Source organism: Brachyhypopomus gauderio, chromosome 4, assembly GCF_052324685.1.
Source record: "Brachyhypopomus gauderio isolate BG-103 chromosome 4, BGAUD_0.2, whole genome shotgun sequence".
In the NCBI taxonomy this organism is placed as follows: Eukaryota; Metazoa; Chordata; class Actinopteri; order Gymnotiformes; family Hypopomidae; genus Brachyhypopomus; species Brachyhypopomus gauderio.
In genome coordinates this window covers 24,597,588-24,615,893 of record NC_135214.1, presented here as the reverse complement: position 1 = coordinate 24,615,893, position 18,306 = coordinate 24,597,588, and the positions used below count along the sequence as shown (strand labels likewise).

The 18,306-nt window shown below is 45.5% G+C and overlaps 1 protein-coding gene across 1 annotated transcript; it reads left to right on the top strand.

The window, feature by feature from the left end:
* Positions 1 to 533: 533 nt before the first annotated feature.
* LOC143512648 (alpha-2-macroglobulin-like protein 1) lies at positions 534 to 14,288 on the top strand. Its single transcript, XM_077003221.1, has 36 exons — positions 534 to 656; positions 997 to 1,096; positions 2,389 to 2,538; positions 3,733 to 3,889; positions 4,008 to 4,060; positions 4,148 to 4,168; positions 4,319 to 4,487; positions 4,661 to 4,742; positions 4,856 to 4,982; positions 5,296 to 5,410; positions 5,509 to 5,618; positions 5,864 to 6,034; positions 6,143 to 6,376; positions 6,535 to 6,598; positions 6,856 to 7,001; positions 7,186 to 7,335; positions 7,710 to 7,859; positions 7,967 to 8,045; positions 8,133 to 8,259; positions 8,351 to 8,576; positions 8,898 to 9,024; positions 9,104 to 9,225; positions 9,619 to 9,670; positions 9,757 to 9,840; positions 10,265 to 10,441; positions 10,752 to 10,833; positions 10,988 to 11,144; positions 11,674 to 11,748; positions 11,928 to 12,090; positions 12,293 to 12,486; positions 12,728 to 12,943; positions 13,086 to 13,204; positions 13,290 to 13,398; positions 13,475 to 13,540; positions 13,676 to 13,781; positions 13,987 to 14,288. Exons 1-36 carry the CDS (start codon positions 580 to 582, stop codon positions 14,031 to 14,033), a joined length of 4,404 nt encoding a protein of 1,467 aa, XP_076859336.1. The 5' UTR covers positions 534 to 579; the 3' UTR covers positions 14,034 to 14,288.
* Positions 14,289 to 18,306: the final 4,018 nt, after the last annotated feature.

Below are 18,306 nucleotides of genomic sequence, written 5' to 3'. Positions count from 1 at the left end.
AACACATATTTGTAAAATACATGTCTGCTATGTATAGGACTGGATTTAAGGAATATTTATGTTAAATTCTTAATACTGACATTACTCATAAATAAAAATATTGCCATGAAGTGCATTTATTTGTATAAAATGACAACAGATTGGAAAAAAAATGTTTTCATGCCTTGAATAATACAAAGAAAACACGATCATATTCATTTTTAAACAACACTAATATCTGAGAGCATTCATGCACCAGCACGCTCTCTGCATCCTTATTCAACACTGCTCGTTAAATCAGATTTGGTTTAGATCACCTAATGAGTCTCATTAAGGAGAGTGAGGTGTGTACACGGGATGACGACAGAGGCTGTGCACGTGGAGATGAACGTCTCAAATTTCGACCGAACTGATAGGTTGTTTGATAACAGGTGTAGCATATAGGGCAGGGCCGGAGAATAAACAAGCTTTTCTCACTCTGTCCACGAGTTCAATGACTTTTCCCACGTGAAGGGGAGGGGCTTGCAATAGGGGAGGGGCTTCGAATTTATAACCGGAGCTTCCAGGTAGCGCGTTTCAGGTGGTGGCCGAGTCCCGGTCATGATGCTGCTCGCCAGAGTGCTCGCTCCCGCGCTTCTGCTCGTCCACAGCGCTATTGCCTTTTCTTCCAATGACACGTACGAACGCTTTTTTTAAGTCTCAAGTTAACTTTGATTATTGAAGTTGTAGTGGGTTTTTGATTATTTAAAATTCTAATTACATTATATCTAGACGCGATACATTTGTTTACTTCAAGCTAACATGAAACGACGTAACACCTGATCAAGATTAACCCACTTTGTTTTGCTGTATTTCTTATTTGTACCACGGTTTCACTAGAGCGTATGGTTACGTCATTGTAAAAATAAAAAGCCGAGTGCCGTCAAAGATTTCCAAGCATCAGCTGTGTGGACTAGGTCTTTATATCAACTGTGCCTGTGAACTGGTTTACAATTATTTTTCTTCGTTTCCATTCAGGGATTACCTGTTGACTGTCAATTCCCAGCCAGTAGGGGGCAGTAGGGAGACACTGTGTGTCCATGTCCACACAGCCCAGAAAACATTAGGGGAACGTGGGGTGAGTTGTCAGTTTTTACTTAAAGTGACTTTAGTGAGACCATGACAGTAATGCTTCCAACTAAAATATGTACATATATTTCAGGCTGTGGTGCATCCCTGGAATTGGTCACTTTGGATGTGAAATATAGTATTTAAGATGCCACTTTTTGAAAAAAAAGTGGTCTCATGGCACAACTTGCCCCCAGTGCGGGGTAAGTTGTGCCTTTGGAGAGAATACATTGGGGTAAATTGTGCCATTGATCAGTTCAAAATGAAACAAAACCAGTAGCAAATATTAAGTTTATTAGCATAATTGGCATATCTCTTAATTTGTCCATTATTGAGCCATTGCAGTTTACATTTGCACAAGTTGAAACTATACACTTTAAATAAGTACCCAATTTTGCTTCTCTGTGAACTATCTGCATTGTGATAACTGATGAGGAGCGGTTTCTGGGGAAATGGTTATTAATGTTCCCTATTACTTTTTCTTAGTAAATGCACTCAACCTCTAACCTGCTTTTTCCTCTCTGATCCAGCTGGCAGGGATATCCATGTCAGTTTTTCGTGCGTACTCAAAAGCCAGTTCACGGCATTTCATGGGACTTGGACCATGAAACATTGTTGCTAGTGCCTTTGTGTTCTGCCTGCTCTTTCTCTATATGTTCATCAAAGACTTGATTGGCAAGTCCAGTTCTTCTATATCCTGGCCTTATTTATTTTCCATCTATCTTTTTAATGACATCCTGCATATGCTCATCTCCCTCGCCACCTGACCAATGGACTTCCCTTCTCCACCTCTTCACTGCTCTGTCCATGTCCTCTAGAGGAGTGGAAGCCCTGCATGCCTCTTGTAACTCCGTGGCATGATGGTGTATTTCTATTTTGGGTCTAAAATTAAAGATGTCACATAGTTTACGTGAATAAATATAAGAATACAATGTACAATTACAAAAGTTACCTGGGTTAAGTTGTGCCAGTGGCACAGATCACCCCAACCCCACCATTTGAGGGGGAAAAAATGCATCATCCAGTAGTTTTGGGCCAACATCATGCTAGCTGTATAGACTCATAGTGTATCTTACCAAAGCACTAAGACGTGTGTAAAATGTTTTCATACTTCTCTATAACTGTTCAGACACAATCAAATATCTTTGATCTTTGAAATTTTACTTTGAAAGGCAAAAAACAGTTTTTTGAACTTCGATGTGCTTACCTCTCATGCAATGAGGCTCTTTGCAGGAATGAGTAAAATGAATGACTTTTCAAAAATGTGTGGTCACATAACCAATTTCTTCTCTTGTTCCTTAGAAACATGGGGTGGCAAAACTTGCCCACTGGCACAAATTACCCATCCCTCCCCTACTGTTGCATGTGTATCTGCAACATGGGCAAAGCAACAAGAGTCTTCTGAGCCGGATGGTTAAAACACAAGAGTACCACCAGTGTGTCGTCTTCCAGGTCTGACCCCACAGTCTAAAAGCACACCACCACGATGTTTTAAATCCATCGGCAAACCGCTTTAAATCGGCAGTCCCATATGAACAAGGCTCAGATAGAAATGTCTAGTCGGTATACACTTCAGCTAATGCATATTTATATATTAGTCTTTGGGTGGTTATTTTAGTTTCATTTAAGCTTGGATTGTTTTTAGCAGACGTGTGGACTCAAGTCACATGACTTGGACTCGAGTCAATAAACTGACTTGTGACTTGACTCGACAACATCACTGAAGACTTACGACTTAGACTTACCTTTACTGACTTGGAATCGGACTTGAGCTTTAAGACTTGAAATTCTTATTTTAACATAATAAATAAGTAATATAGAATCACATAACTGGATCATTTTGTATTAAATGGTGCTGTAAAATGTGAACTGCTCAGTTTATCCGTAACCGATCGGGGGAGAGGGGAGGACAAGCAACATGCTCCCAAAAATGATCCTGTTCAATTATAAAGATTATGCTGTTGTGAATAAAAGATGAACTGCGACATGCAAGACATGTGGAGTCAGGATAAGATGAAGACGCAACCACTTCAAACTTTGTTCGACATTTGAGGCTGCACAAACAAAAGCAAGTCTCTTCTATGTATATTTCACATAATGCTATAACGGTTAGCTAGCTGGGATGTGATAACTCAGGGGTCGGAAATAAACTTTTACAAGGGTCCACATGAGCAGCTTGTGTGAGCGGTCTGCACCAACGATAATTCGAAAGCGGATACGGGGGGGGGGGGGGGACGGACGGATGAAAGTCACTGAGGCGGGGGGGGGGGGTGACAACATCTCACTCAAGCGAACCGAAACGCCTCAATCGCCTAGTCTGACTCAACTGCATCAATTGTGTTAAATATTGAAATTACATCTGGTGACTTGACTAGGACTTGAAGTTTAACACTTGGGACTTGACTCGAGACTTGTTACTTGCAACTTGGTGACTTGTTCACATGTCTGGATTTTAGTAAATAAAATATTCATTTTCTCAGTTTTCCTTTTGTAGTATTGGTGAATATGTCCAATACATGTTCACACGTTGCTTGTGTAAACACAGCTGCTGGTGATTCAGGAGTAGAGTGCCTCTCAGCTCTGTTTTATCATGTTTCATAAACACAATAGGGGTTCATTTCACACTTGTAATTTTTCATCAAACAGGTTCCTGTTGTACCCATGGACACAGAAGCTTCCATTTACTTCGAGCTCAAAGGGAAAACCACTTTCCTAAACAGGACAACCAGGATCATCCTGAAACGTCCCGCGCAGCTGACAATCATCCAAACAGACAAACCCATCTACAAACCAGGACAGACTGGTAATGTTGGCTGTGACTGGGACTACTGGTGCAGTGAGGGAATGTGTCTAGTATATGAAGGAGTGACTCATTGAGCGTCTGTAGGCTCAGCAGTGATGTCGTCTCTCTCTTCCAACAGTGAAATTCCGCATAGTCTCTCTGGATGGCAATTTCCTCACCTACAATCAGATGGTAAGACAGTAGAATGCAGTAACCCCGCAAAAGCACAACACATCGCTAATATATATTGGAGAGTGATATGGGATTTTTCTCTTTCAGTTCCCGACAGTGGAGTTGCAGGTACGGTGAATCTTGCAATACGCATCGCTGACGTTTGTGTTCTGCTCTTAAACACAGTTTTCTGATTCTAGAAATGTTTCCTGGTTGTTACAGAAATATCCTTGCTAATTGCATTTTCTGAGAATTGCTGCATGCTGCTGTTGTGTGTAGGACCCTAACTCCAACCGCATCGGTCAGTGGCTGAACAAGTCCACATCTGATGGCTTCCTGGATCTGACGTATCCCATGAGCCCTGAGGCTCCACAGGGATTCTACACCATCACCGCCTGGAATGAGAGGAACGAAGCAACCAGACAAGACTTTGAAATCAAGGAATACGGTCAGACCCAGCACTGTGTGCTTTCTTAGTTTATATAATTCTCAGTATTCAGTGTTTGGAGCAGTATGCTTAATTCCTCACAGGTGATTCATATTTAAGAATCTTTTTAAAAAATTGTAAGGTTTTGCTGTTGTCATTCATTTCATTTAGTCTTCATTTTTTTTCCCTTGTAGTCCTGCCAAAGTTTGAAGTGACAGTTGATCTTCCAGTCATAACTGTTCTGGACACGGTGGTCACACTGAAAGTGTGTGCAAAGTGAGTCATTTAAACATTTACATACCACACAATAATGATGTAATACGAGACTGAAACACCCATCACCATAATGTTATGTATTCATTACTCCACCACCTCCACTCTGTCCGTAGGTATACTTATGGGAAACCAGTGATGGGGTCTGTCACTGCTGTGGTCCGCCGTAACAGTTACAGATACTGGTGGTTTGCTCCAGGAGCTACACAACTCCCAGACATCCTCAGGACTTACACCATGACTGTTAGTCCACGTCTTCACCTGTTACAGCACTGGGAAATGAAATATTAATCACAATGCTTTGTAAATCCACATAAGATTCCTGCTTCTTCGAGCAGGTCCCCCATATGGAGACGACCATGTTTAAAATGTATTTAGTACAGTCTCTCTGAAACAGCCAGGCCACTAGGTGTCAGCACAATGGCTTTCGTGAAGTGAGAAAAATCACTGGAGAAGTTACTTATTGTACCTTTAAATTTAAGAGCAGTAATTATAGTCCAGTGTAGCAGACGCTACTGTTTCTGAACTCTGGTCCACTTGTTCAATCCTGGTTTAGACTGACAGGACGGGCTGTGGGTCCCACATCATTGACCTGAGTGACTTTGCACTGAATATTCCACAATATCAAAACACTATTAGTGTTGATGCTGAACTGGAGGAATATGGGACAGGTGAGGGATTCCAGTCTAATACATTCTAATGTTTTAGTGATGATCAAAATGGTTATCTATACTTGTAAACTGATCTATAAATGAATTGACTGTCACAGGAGTGGTCCTGTCTGGGTCTGGAAGCTCTGCTATTGTCAGTGAGATCGTCATCCTCACCTTTGTGGACACTCCTGGTGTGTTCAGGCTTGGGTTGGCCTACGAAGGAAAGGTGATTACTGTATAAAGACCTTTTGTTGTTTAATTCAATTAATTTCTGTATAATGACCTTTAATTAAACGTACTGCACATTAGAACACCAGATCTACTGCTTAGCAATCTTAATGTGTTTTATTGTTGGTGTTTAGTTCAACTGTAGCGCAGGTTACGTTTGTCAGATATTTAACTGTCATTTTGTTCAGTGTTAGCTTGATGTTTTTCTTGTGTGGTGTTGACTCTGCCTTGCATCATTGTTAGATTAAGGCCACTGGTCCAGACTCCGCCCCTGTGAAGAATGGATCGGTACATCTGATTGTAATGTACGCTGAAAACCAATCCAGAACCTATAAGTTGGTTACTGATGGCAACGGTGTTGCCAGTTTCTCCTTGGACACTTATTCATGGGGTTCGCAGCCGGTCTCTCTACAGGTGAATAATTTGTTTTCGGATAAACAATGTCTTGCATTGTGTGACACTTTTTTGAAGGTGTACGAGGCTGTATTTATGGAGATGTATGGTTTCTCCTCTTCCCAATAGGCCAATTATGTGGAAAAGAAGCCACTTGGAAATATGACCAACATAGGAACACCAGACTACATCTCTGCTTACCTCTACGTCCAGCCATTCTACTCCCAAAGCAGAAGTTTCCTGGAGGTGCAGCGCCCTCTAGAGGTGTTCAGGTGCAACAGAATCGCTACAGTGCTGGCCCAGTACATCGTACAGGGCAGTGCGCTAGGAGCGACCCAGGTCTCCCTAGAGTTCTTCTACATGGTACGACCTGCCGTCGGGTCATCACACTTGCGGAGATTATCTTAGTTTCAGGGTGTGATGCTGTTCTTGACTTGCCCAACAGCTATTAGTTGTCTGGATGGTCATGTTTAGAAGGTGCCTGTTTAACTGATCTCTCCTGTTTGTGTGCTGGAGTGCAGGTGATGTCTCGGGGCAGGACTGTGAAGCAGGGAAGTGTCTCCGTGGCTGTAGAGCCGCAGAAAGGTCTGCTGTACACGCCAGCACTGTACCCACAATGCACCAGTTGTGTTCTGTCGTGAAAAGTGCAGGGTGTATGTTTCTGCATTGTAAAAGTATGAACAAGCCTGGCTGAGGACCTTAATCCATGACTCCATGAACATGGTGGAATTAGGCATAGGAACCTCCTCAGGGCTCAGAAGCTCCAGGCCCAAGGCCCTTTCTGCTGTAGGTGCTATGGTGCTCTGTGTATGTTCTAACCTCCACCTGTCTCTGTATATCAGTGAACAGAGGAGAAGTGTCCGTCACACTCCAGGTGGTGCACGCGCTGGCTCCGGTCGCACGGGTGGTGGTGTATGCTGTGCTCCCTGGAGGGGAGGTGCTGGCTGATGGCATGGACTTCCCCGTTGAGCCGTGTCTGGCTAACGAGGTCAGTACGTCACAATAAAATTCCCATAAACACCCAGTGCTCAGTTTCAAATGCTTGCACTCAACTTCTAATATCAGACTTCCATCCTGTGAAGTAAAAGTGTAATGGGTCAATTAGTGTAATTAATCTCCACCTCCCAAACAAACTGCATCTCATCAGTGTAGTTTATGGGTTTGTTTCTCAGGTGTCTATGGATTTCTCTTCTCCCATGGAGCTCCCTGGGAGCTCTGTGGAGCTGACGCTGAAAGCTCACCCAGGCTCGCTGTGTTCCGTGAGGGCCATCGACGAGAGTCTGCTGCTCCTCAGACCAGAGGAGGAGTTCAGCGCTGAATCTGTACGTTCAGACTGCACCTCAACTACAGGGCACCCAGATGTGTGTTCAGACTGAACCCCTGAACTACAGGGGCCCCCACGTCTGTCCCTGCTGGTTTACCTGCAGAGCTTTTGCTCCAAACATGATCTGTAGATGTTCTGCAGAACCTTCATTAGCCTGATCAGGGTTTGGTTCACTCTGCAGCAGGAAGATCTCCTGGTGCAGGAAAGGCCACCAATACTGTACCCTGATTTTACATCAGAAATTACTAAAACAATCCTAGAGAGGTTTTTACAAGTTAAAGGTTATACTCCTTTTTTTAAGGTTTCAAGCGTCTATTGGTAATTGTGAGTCCAATGGATGAATGCATCTGAGTGGATGAATTCATCTGGTAGGTCTTCAAGCTGCTTCCAGTCTATGATCCATATGGATACCCAGATGACTCTGAGGACTTCTACCCCTGCTACCCACCTCTCCTATCAAAGCGGAGAATCATTTTCCCTCGCCCATATGATGGAAATGCTGACGTATACAGCGTCTTTAAAGTAAGGAATTTTTTTTTTTTTTTGGGGGGGAGCACGAGGCTCTTTGCAGAACCCCAATCAAATTTTATCATGTTTTTTGAGATTCTGCTGGTGTTCCCTCTTCTCAGGATGCTGGTATCAAGATTGTTACCAATGCTGAAATAAAAAAGCCCTACAATTGCCGTTATCCACTGATGGATTTTGGCCGTAAGTTGCATCAAATCACCGATTCATTGCTCATTTATAAGTGAGTAAATTATATTGTGTATCTGAGAATTTCTTCAACCTCGACAGCCGTAAACATGGCCATGGCTAAAGAATCTACAGGTTCTGCTCCAACTCCCTCCGAACAAAGTCCACCATCCACCACGGTCCGCAGATACTTTCCAGAGACTTGGCTCTGGGACCTTGTTCATGTGGGGTGTGTACACACTGGGCTGCGGCTCAAACGCGCTACAGCTCAAACACTGTTGGCAGGTCTTGTGACAACTTTTTTTTTCCCTCATCACCAGCACGTCTGGGGTTCTTTTAGTCAACAAGACCGTCCCAGACACCATCACCACGTGGGAGGGCGGGGCCTTCTGTACATCTCCAGTGGGGTTTGGTGTGGCCCCTAAAGTCAACTTCACCACCTTCCAGCCCTTCTTCGTGAGCCTCACCCTGCCCTACTCCATCGTCCGTGGGGAGGTGTTCACGCTCAAGGCCACAGTCTTCAACTACCTCCCCTCCTGCATCATGGTGAGTGGTCTGAACATTTCCCATCATGCTCTCCTGCCTGATCAGCAGGTACACCTACACAGTCTCCTGGACATGGGAACTACAAATCCCACTTTCCTAAACCCTCTGCTCTGTTCACTCTGCTTCAAGTCCCCATTATGACTCGTATCTGAGTTTTGTTAGAAATCACCCTTAAACTGCTGTCCATGCCTGGAAGCCAAATATGATTGTAACCGTTGTTAGTACTTCAGTTCTGGACTCCCTGTGCTGCTGGATTCCACCTAATGTCAGCTGGGCTCTGTTTCAAGCTGTTGCTCTCTGTGCTGCAACTGTGTGTTAAAGGTGCAGGCAGTGCTCGCGTCCTCAAATCAGTTCTCAGTGCAACCCTGCAAGGACTGCAACTACACGCGCTGCCTCTGTGCTGAAGACAGCTGGACCTTCACATGGGTCGTCACACCCTCTGTATTGGGTAAGGTTGTATTATACCAACATCACACCCTCCATACTGGGTAAGGCTGTCTTTACACCAGTGTGTGTTCGTTCTGTAGGTGAGGTGTTTTTCAGGGTGCGTGCGGAGGCCGTCCGGACGTCTGTGCGGTGTGGGAACCAGGTGCCCATTGTGCCAGAGAAGGGGAGCGTGGACACGGTGGAGCAGACCCTGCTGGTGGTGGTGAGCTCAGTCTTCCTCCACCTCACTACACCACCCTGATGAGCCCCACTGAGTGCAGCTCCCATCACCCTCCCTATACTGGAGCTGTAGTTCATTATCCTGCTGAATAAAGGAGTGTGTCAGGTGACGTCTGCAGTGTAGAGTTGCTGAGTGTGTGTGGACAATCACCAGAGCAGTGGAGCTATTCTCAGTCGGTCTCTGAGAAAAATAAACACTGAAACCTTTGTTTGTGGTTCCAGGTAGTGCCCTTACTGTAATGGTGGAATGTGACAGGTGTGATTTGTTCTCTGGTAACCTGACCGAAGGATACAGACCAGACACAAGGGTTTTGTTCGTGATCCCCAGTAGGTTTGAGCTGATTTTATACTGCAATTGTCATTCTTCTCGCGACAGGCAGAGGGAACCAAACAGACCAACACCTACAACGAGCTCCTCTGCTCAGCAGGTCAGCAGCTGTCATCTGCAGAATTAACGTTCATATTCTGAATTCTGTTTATGGGGGTTGCTGTAATGGATCTTTCCATCCTCTAGGTGGTGCTGTTGAGACGAACATTACACTAACGTTACCTGAAGTGTTTGTGGAGGGTTCCCCTACAGCCTCGGTGTCTGTGCTGGGTGAGCGCACACACACCTGTACAACCACACGGTCATTGTCTGGTGCTGCTACTGTTGCTCCAGAACCCCAGACGTCTGCTCTGAAATCTTGTCCTTTACATTTTTAAACTAAATGAGGTTAGTAATTTAACAAGCACATTCCTTGCTCAGTAAATGATAAACAGCCCAGTGCAGTAATTCACCTCAGACCATAATTTGGTATGCGGAAGTCCACACTGGTAGTTTCCAGAGTTCATCCCTGTGCTGTAGCCCGGCCCAGCTCTGCTGTACCGGGCCCACGGGTGTTGGAACAGGGATGGAGACAAACTATGAACCATCTCTGTTCAAGTCTGAATTGGGAAGAACTGTATGACTCGTAGATGATACATGGAGCTCTCTGCATCTGGAAACGCACAAACACTTCTGAACCTCCACCTCTCTGCAGGAGATCTGATGGGCCGTGCGCTGCAGAACCTGGACAACCTGCTGGCCATGCCGTACGGCTGTGGTGAACAGAACATGCTGCTCTTCGCTCCTGACATCTTCATCCTGGAGTACCTGGACAGCAGCGGCCAGCTGACGCCCACCATCAGGACCAAAGCCACCTCCTTCCTACTGAGTGGTGAGTGCACATATTGGCTCACACGCACACAGCTCACACCGTCTCCTCTAAACATATCAAGAGCTTAATTTTCAGTCAGAAGGATTTGATTTCCGCAGTTTGGTTGGGGTTTTTATTTTTTTATAAAGTTTCACCTTGACCTTTGCTCAAGAACATTGAGATGGGTGCAGCTTTGATTAGTGCGATACCTTTTTAACAATGGACAGTGAAGGTGTTGAAGGTCGTGTGTGTGGTGCTGGTAAGAAATCCCTTCCCCTTCTCCAGTAATGAGCTGAGATGTAATGAGCTGGTTTTCCTATGACCTTCACAGGCTACCAGAGAGAGCTGACCTACAAGCATGAGGATGGGTCCTACAGTGCCTTTGGGATGACGGACATGTCTGGCAACACCTGGTCAGTGTCACACCAGAGACGACCTGATGTGCAGCTCACACACTACACTTATCAACTGTCACACCTCTGGCCCTCAATGTTATGGACTGCTTTAAAATGGTCAGGAACTCCGTGTGTCGTCCACCCCCCCCCCCCCCCCCCCTCTCTCTTCCAGGCTCACTGCGTTTGTGATGAAGTCTTTCGAAGCTGCAAAGCGATACATCTTCATTGATCAGGAAGTCATCAATCAGGCCAGGACATGGCTGGGCGATCAGCAACAGGAGAACGGCTGTTTCGCCTCAGTGGGCAACCTCATCCATGTGGACATGCAGGTCAGGACACTGCAGAGCCGCTGCCACCTGCTGGTGTGGGGTGGCACTGCACTGTGGCATTTATTACACGTTGCAGTACTTCTGTGGGCCAGAGGGCTGACTTGTTCTCTCTCTCTCGTTCTCTTTCTCTCTCTTTCTCTCTCGTTCTCTCTCTCTCGTTCTCTCTCTCTCGTTCTCTTTCTCTCTCGTTCTCTCTCGTTCTCTCTCGTTCTCTTTCTCTCTCGTTCTCTCTCGTTCTCGTTCTCTCTCGTTCTCTCTCGTTCTCTCTCGTTCTCTCTCTCGTTCTCTCTCTCGTTCTCTCTCTCGTTCTCTCTCTCGTTCTCTCTCTCGTTCTCTCTCTCGTTCTCTCTCTCGTTCTCTCTCTCGTTCTCTCTCTCGTTCTCTCTCTCTTTCTCTCTCTCTTTCTCTCTCTCTTTCTCTCTCTCTTTCTCTCTCTCTTTCTCTCTCTCTTTCTCTCTCTCTTTCTCTCTCTCTTTCTCTCTCTCTTGCTCTCTCTCTCTTTCTCTCTCTCGCTCTCTCTCTCTCTCAGGGTGGAGTGAATAATGAGGTGACCCTCTCGGCATACGTCACAGCTGCTCTGCTGGAGGCAGACACTCCGGGGACGGTGGGTCCTCTTCCTTGGGCAGTTCCCCTTGAACAGAGAACTCTGTACAGACAAACATCAAGGACACGCAGGGTGCACGTCTGAGTGGTGGGGGTGAAGTCTTCTGTCTGTCCTTCAGACAGACCTCTAATAGTAAAATGGTCTGAATGAACATTGTGGATGATTGTGTGGTACGGTAGGATCCCGTGGTGACCAAGAGTCTGGAGTGTCTGAGGAACGCCTCTGGCCAGGTGAACTCCACCTACACCATCGCCCTCCTCTGCTACACCTTCACACTGGCTGGAGACCAGACTATGAGGAGCACCCTGCTCTCCCGATTAGACCAGCAAGCCATAGTGACAGGTCAGATCTCACTTATGCCATGTGATTGGTTTAATGGGTATCTCTCACACACACATGTTGATGTGGAGGTTGTATGTTTTAAATTAGCAGTTATGGAGACTGAAGGTTGTGTATTTGTTGGGGAATGTTGGTTACTAGAGAAAATCATCATGTTGGAGAATCTCTGCTGAGTGTGCTCTGTGCTTTTATCCAACATCATCAGTGGACGGGCGACACTGGAGCAGTAGTGGTGACGGGATGGTGACGGACTCTCTGGACGTGGAGACGACCTCCTACGTGCTGCTGGCTGTGCTCTGTGGACCCCTGCTGCCCCAGTTTGACCTGGGCTACAGTGCCAGTATCGTCCGTTGGATGGGCCAGCAGCAGAACGCCTACGGGGGGTTCGCCTCTACACAGGTAACACACCACATCACCTGTGGGGTTCGCCTCTACACGGGTAGCACGCACCACACCTCACCTGTGGGGTTCGCCTCTACACAGGTAGCACGCACCACACCTCACCTGTGGGGTTCGCCTCTACACGGGTAGCACGCACCACACCTCACCTGTGGGGTTCGCCTCTACACAGGTAGCACGCACGTAGTGACACTTAATCCTCATTATTGCTTTTGTTTTGTAATCCCTTTTCTCTGCTCAGGACACTGTAGTAGCTCTCCAGGCTCTGGCTAAATACAGCACTGCCACCTACAGTCAGACAGGCACCGTTACGGTCACTGTGACGTCACCCTCGGGCTTGACGAGCCAGTTCACGGTGAACCAGAGTAACAGGCTGCTGTACCAGCAGGCCCAGCTGCAGCAGGTGACCGGGGAGTACAGGCTCACAGCAGCAGGACACGGCTGTGTGTTTGTGCAGGTCAGTCAGACGCCATGTCATGAAGCACCCTGTGTCAAATGACATTTGTTGAATAATAGTTATTTGAATTATTTAAATGGAATTGGTGTACTTCATATGAACAGTGGGAGGATAATGTGTACCACTAATGGTTTTCTTCCAGTTCACCCAGCATTACAACATCCCTCCTCCCAGTGACTTCTCCTCCTTCAGCATCTCAGTCAACACAACCTCAAACTGCAGTGCCCCATCCCCGACTATCGGGGTCGCTGTGAATGTCACGTGAGCTACTACAGAATAAAAACTAACATTGGTCTCGCATATAGTCTGTCCATGTGACTGAGATTTACTCCGTTTCGCCATTCAGGTATAATGGTAAAAGGACAGAGACTGACATGGTGGTCATCGAGGTCACGATGCTATCTGGGTTCAAGCTGGTTCAGGGGTCGCTGGAACTAGCGCTTGGCTCTTTAGGGGTAACTTTGCCCTTTGACCTCATTGAAAACTCCCATCATGTCGGCTGGTGTGATCATGATTAACCTGTTCCTGCAGGTGAAGGATGGAGCTGTGAAACGTGTGGATCAAACGGAGAGAAACGCCATCGTCTATCTGAATGGGGTAAGAGCTGACGATGAATCAGTTCAGAACAACTTTCCTTTTTCATATGAATAAACAATATGGTGCTTACACAGTAAACACAATGTTAACAGTGGAGTCTACATGGTTATTTATGCTGACGTCTTCGTTCCCCAGCTGAAGAAGGGAGAGCCCCAGACCTACACACTGATCATCCAGCAGGACGTACCAGTTCAGAACCTGAAACCAGCTGTAGTGAAGGTCTACGACTACTACCAGCCCAGTAAGAACCAGTCCCTTCATCTTCAGAAACCATCAGCTGTGATGAGGGGGATGGCTGCAAGTTTTTGGGAGGGGAGATGACCAGTCTTATTCTGCTTAACTCTAATGCATCTTTATTAATTAGCTAAATATATAATTGACATGTATAATGCAATTACACGGTGTGCTAAAATATAACCCCTTATAATAATCCTTTATTTTTATAGGCGATGGGGCAGTCACTGAATACACATCCCCGTGTACCACAGTGTAGGCCACACCCCGTTTCCTGTGCTGACAACAGTCGTCATGGTATTCCATAGTGTACCATGAGAATCTGGGCTTTTACCTGATGTCTAAATAGGATCTAATTTGACTGTTTTGATAGGTGTGCAGTAATTATTCAGCTGGTTTCATTATTGCAAAGGCATGAGATGAAGATTTATTCATTGTCTTAATGTTCTTCTGACTGAGCTCTCATGTTGCAGTCATGTCATTTTCTTGTTATAAAATACCCTTCAAAGCAGAAGTGTGCTCATTGCGTCTTCTTTTTAAGTTGTATTCTTAGTTGAGTCACTTGGTTTCCCAGTGTCCGTTTGAAGTCATTCTGGCGAGTGTTAATGCCATAGAAACGGGGACATCATTCCAGTGAGCAGTTCCTGAATTTGTTACTCCCCACAACCTCAAACACATCTGGAGTCCTCCAGCCGTGGGCCAAACCCCATCCGGTTGATCCAGGACTTCAGTTCAATTTGAACATTAGTGAGGTGTGTTGCATCTGTGCGGAGGGGTGGGTCTCCAGGACCTGAGTGAAAGCAGGCAGAGTTGTGTGAACCTCTCCGAGTGAAAACCTGAAGGACTTGTGCCTCTAAGCTCCTCACACATGATTGAAACGTCCTTAGGTGTGAATTTTGCTGACTGGCATAATTGTGTAATCATGAGGGGTGTGACGATACACTCGGCTCATGAGACGAGACACGATATTGGGTTCACGAGAATGAGACGAGGTTTTAAGAAAACTAAAATGACATATGACTGGACAACAAACTTGGCTGTTACACATGCATTTTGAAATGTTTTATTATAACTCTTTAACATGCCTGATGTAAGCATGAACTTTTAATAAACTTCCTCTACAAATTATTTAAAATAAAATTTCATAAGTTAAAATAAATAAATATTTCTCCTTTTTTCAAGTGCAAACAATATTAGTCAGTCCCCGCTTAACGACGTGGTTGGAGACTGAAAAGTCTGTTAAGCAGTTTTCGTTGTTAAGCGTGACCCTACATTTAGATATGCTTTAATTGTAAATACAGTATAGAAAAAGCTAACAATGTTCTCGTGCACAACACTCCACTGTGCTTCCACTGCGCAAAATATAAGTCGGTCGTAACTCTGGTTCGTCGTTAAGCGGGGACTCACTGTATTATGTGCAAAACAAAAAGTTCTCCGTCAATACAGAGTGCAAACAGAGCCTGACCAAGTATGTCACTGAATTTACTGCAACTACACTGCCATGTTCATTTTTAAGAATATTAGCATCCCCACACTGCTCCCGATATCCTTTGCTGTCTCAACTTGCCAAAGCGTGCCTTTCTGTCCCTGCTACCTCTGTTCAAGTGAGATATGTTGATGTGAGTACTGAGCTGTGGTGGTGCTGTAAATGTCTCTGCATTGTGCTCGTGTTGTCGTGTTCGTCAGTGTTGAGTGTTAGAGGTGTGAAATGACTCACACAACAACTTGTAATACTCTGGATGGCCAGAATTTACTGAAGACTTGCACTAACAGAAAACAAGCATGAAAGGTCAGTGCTGTGCTCTCAGTGTAGTGGTAGAGGCTAAAACATCCACACCAAGGGTAACGAGCACACAACTCAACTAAAACAATCTTGCCATTATATTTCCCAACTATCAGCCATATAACAATGTGATTGGCTGCTGGTATACATACATAGAACACATGATGAACTATGCTCTATAAGACATTAACCCATGCACTGTCTAGCTAAATAGCCCTGCAGAGTCCCTTCTGCATTAGACTAAGCCACTTCAGAATTAAACAACTGAACTATGCTAATCCATATAGCGACTGGGGGCACGAACATCTTTTCCACTCTGGGTATGAACTTCTCTATTTTCTGTTGAATCTATCTCATTTCTTGAATCACCAGTTATGAGAGTGTTTTCCTGATTCTGACGACGGCACCGTGCAGCCGGCTGTCTCTTCTTGGTTGCTAATGGCTCAGCTGGGATCAGTTCCACTTCATCAGGCAATTCTTTTGGAATGTCACCTGATGACTTATGTTCAGTGTGGGTGTATTTATGTCTTAGGCATTGGACCCATGATGGTATGTCATCACTCAGGTATGGCTGTAGACGATCATGGTGCAATACTCTCTCACATTGTACAGGACTGGCCCTAGCCATGCTGTTATGATGCAGGGGCCTTGCCAGGGTGCTTGGAGCTTGGGACCATAGCCCCTTTTCCGGCTACTGACCTTGACGTATACTAGATCCCCCACTTGATAAGGTTTTTCTTTTGCATGCAAGTCATAGATCTTCTGATGGATTTGCACAGTATGCAGATTTTGTCGTGCCTGATGGTGAACTTGCTGAAGGTTAGTCTGAAGATCTTTCACAAAGTCTGGTAGCTCTTTGGCTTACACAGTGGTGTTTGCTGTTCCTAGTCAGATATCATGGGGCTGAAACACTTCTCTACCCAGCATGAGTTGATTAGGGGTGAACCCAGTGGATGAATGAATTGTACTACGGTAAGCAGCAGTAATCAGAGGAAGATGTTCATCCCAATTTTGCTGATCCTGGTCAACGTAGCACCTTATCGTCTGTAACTGTCCTATTGAAGCGCTCCACCTGACCGTTTGAAGCTGGTATATATGGTGTTGTCCGAGTTTTTGTGATCTGCAGCTGGCGACAAACCTCAGAGAACAGCATGCTCTCAAAATTTCTGCCCTGATCTGTGTGGATCTCCAGTGGGGCCCCAAAACGAGAGATGAAATCGCACACTTGTCTCTTCGCCGTTGTCTCTGCCCCCTGCTCTGATATGGGGTAAGCCTCAACCCAGCAGGTGAATTGATCAATGATGATAAGGATGTACCTGTTTTCTGCTTTAGATTCAGGGAAAGGCCAAAGAACATCAAGGTGGAGTCTGTCCATAGGTGCCCCAGCTTGGTAATTTTGTAGCTTAGCTCGTCCCGTCGGACTGGCCATCTTGCATGACTTGCATTGTGGACATTTTTTTTTTTACAGAGGCGTATGTCATTTCCAATGATGGTGTTGGCGCACTCTCCAAAGGGTCTTTTCCTCCCCTTGATGGCCAGCTTGGGTTGGGTTATGACAGGCTTCAATCACATCATGTTTGAGTGAAGTGGATACAAGGAAGCGAAGAGTGGGTGTTGTTCTAGTGGTAGCATCCCAGCGATAGTAGAGAATGCCATCATGCAGCTTGATCTGTGGCCAGCAAAGCCAATACTTCCTAACAGCTGGATTCATCAACATCACCTCTTTTCTAGTAGGCAACTGGCCATCCATCATCCACTGGTGTAGAGCTGAAAGACCCGGATCAGCCAGCTGTTCCTTTCTGAAGCTGCCTCCGTCTAGCTGCTGTAGCCAGTTGCATAAATGGCCAGATGTCAATTGCCCAGCTGCCGAGCTAGGCTGTACAGCATCCTGTGACTCCTTACTGTCCTCTTGTAGATTTGTGCGTCTTACTGCAAGGGGAACTACATCATCTACACCCTCCTCAAATCTTGCCCACTGTTGCATTACCTTCTGGCAAAAAACACACCCTCTGCAAGGCAAACTATCTAACTCTTTCCCTGCTTGTGAGCGTGGGTGTATGAGCGGGTGATTATAGAGGTGGGTTCACTACAGAGAGTGAGTCTAATACAGACATTGGAGTTCCAAATCCAGGTATATTTTAATTGTGGATCCCAGCAAGTATGAGTAAATCACCAACATTCAGAACAAAAGAAAAACTGTTTAAAAAGAAAACAAACATATAAAAAGTACTTAAGCCCGCAAAGGCTTATAAGCAGTACTTTCAGTCAGGAACTGGCAATCAGCAGCCAGTCTAGCCCCTAGGTTTCTTGGGCTCAACACGGTAACATTAATTTACACCAACATTAACCAACCAACCTCCCTTTGCCTCAGAAAGGAAGCCCTCTTATACCAGTAGCCCCTCCCCTTAATTAAGCTGGGAAGCGGCACTACTACTGGTCAGGGTTACCAAAAAACACAAACATGACATACACACATTACTGCAGTAACAAACAATACAACCATGACATATTTTATATTTAGTGCACTTGTATAACCAAAATATTACGTACATTCATTCATTACGTACAACTCCCATCCTCAGGTATTTCAGGAACTGTAACCCCCCTCCCCTCCTTTAGTAGGCCGAGGGCCCTTCGGCCAGTACAAGAGCAGGAGCTGGCTGGGCCACCAGTCCCCCTGAGAATCCCGCAGGAACAGGTAAGTACAACATCTTAAATCAATCACATGTCTCTAGAGTCTCTGGTGATG

Excerpts from the sequence above, each read along its gene's own strand:
- LOC143512648 (XM_077003221.1), top strand. The coding sequence starts at position 580 with ATGATGCTGCTCGCCAGAGTGCTCGCTCCCGCGCTTCTGCTCGTCCAC. Across the intron at positions 4,743-4,855 it reads ACACTGAAAGTGTGTGCAAA|GTATACTTATGGGAAACCAG; the intron begins GTGAGTCATTTA and ends CTCTGTCCGTAG. Across the intron at positions 7,002-7,185 it reads AGCCGTGTCTGGCTAACGAG|GTGTCTATGGATTTCTCTTC; the intron begins GTCAGTACGTCA and ends TTTGTTTCTCAG.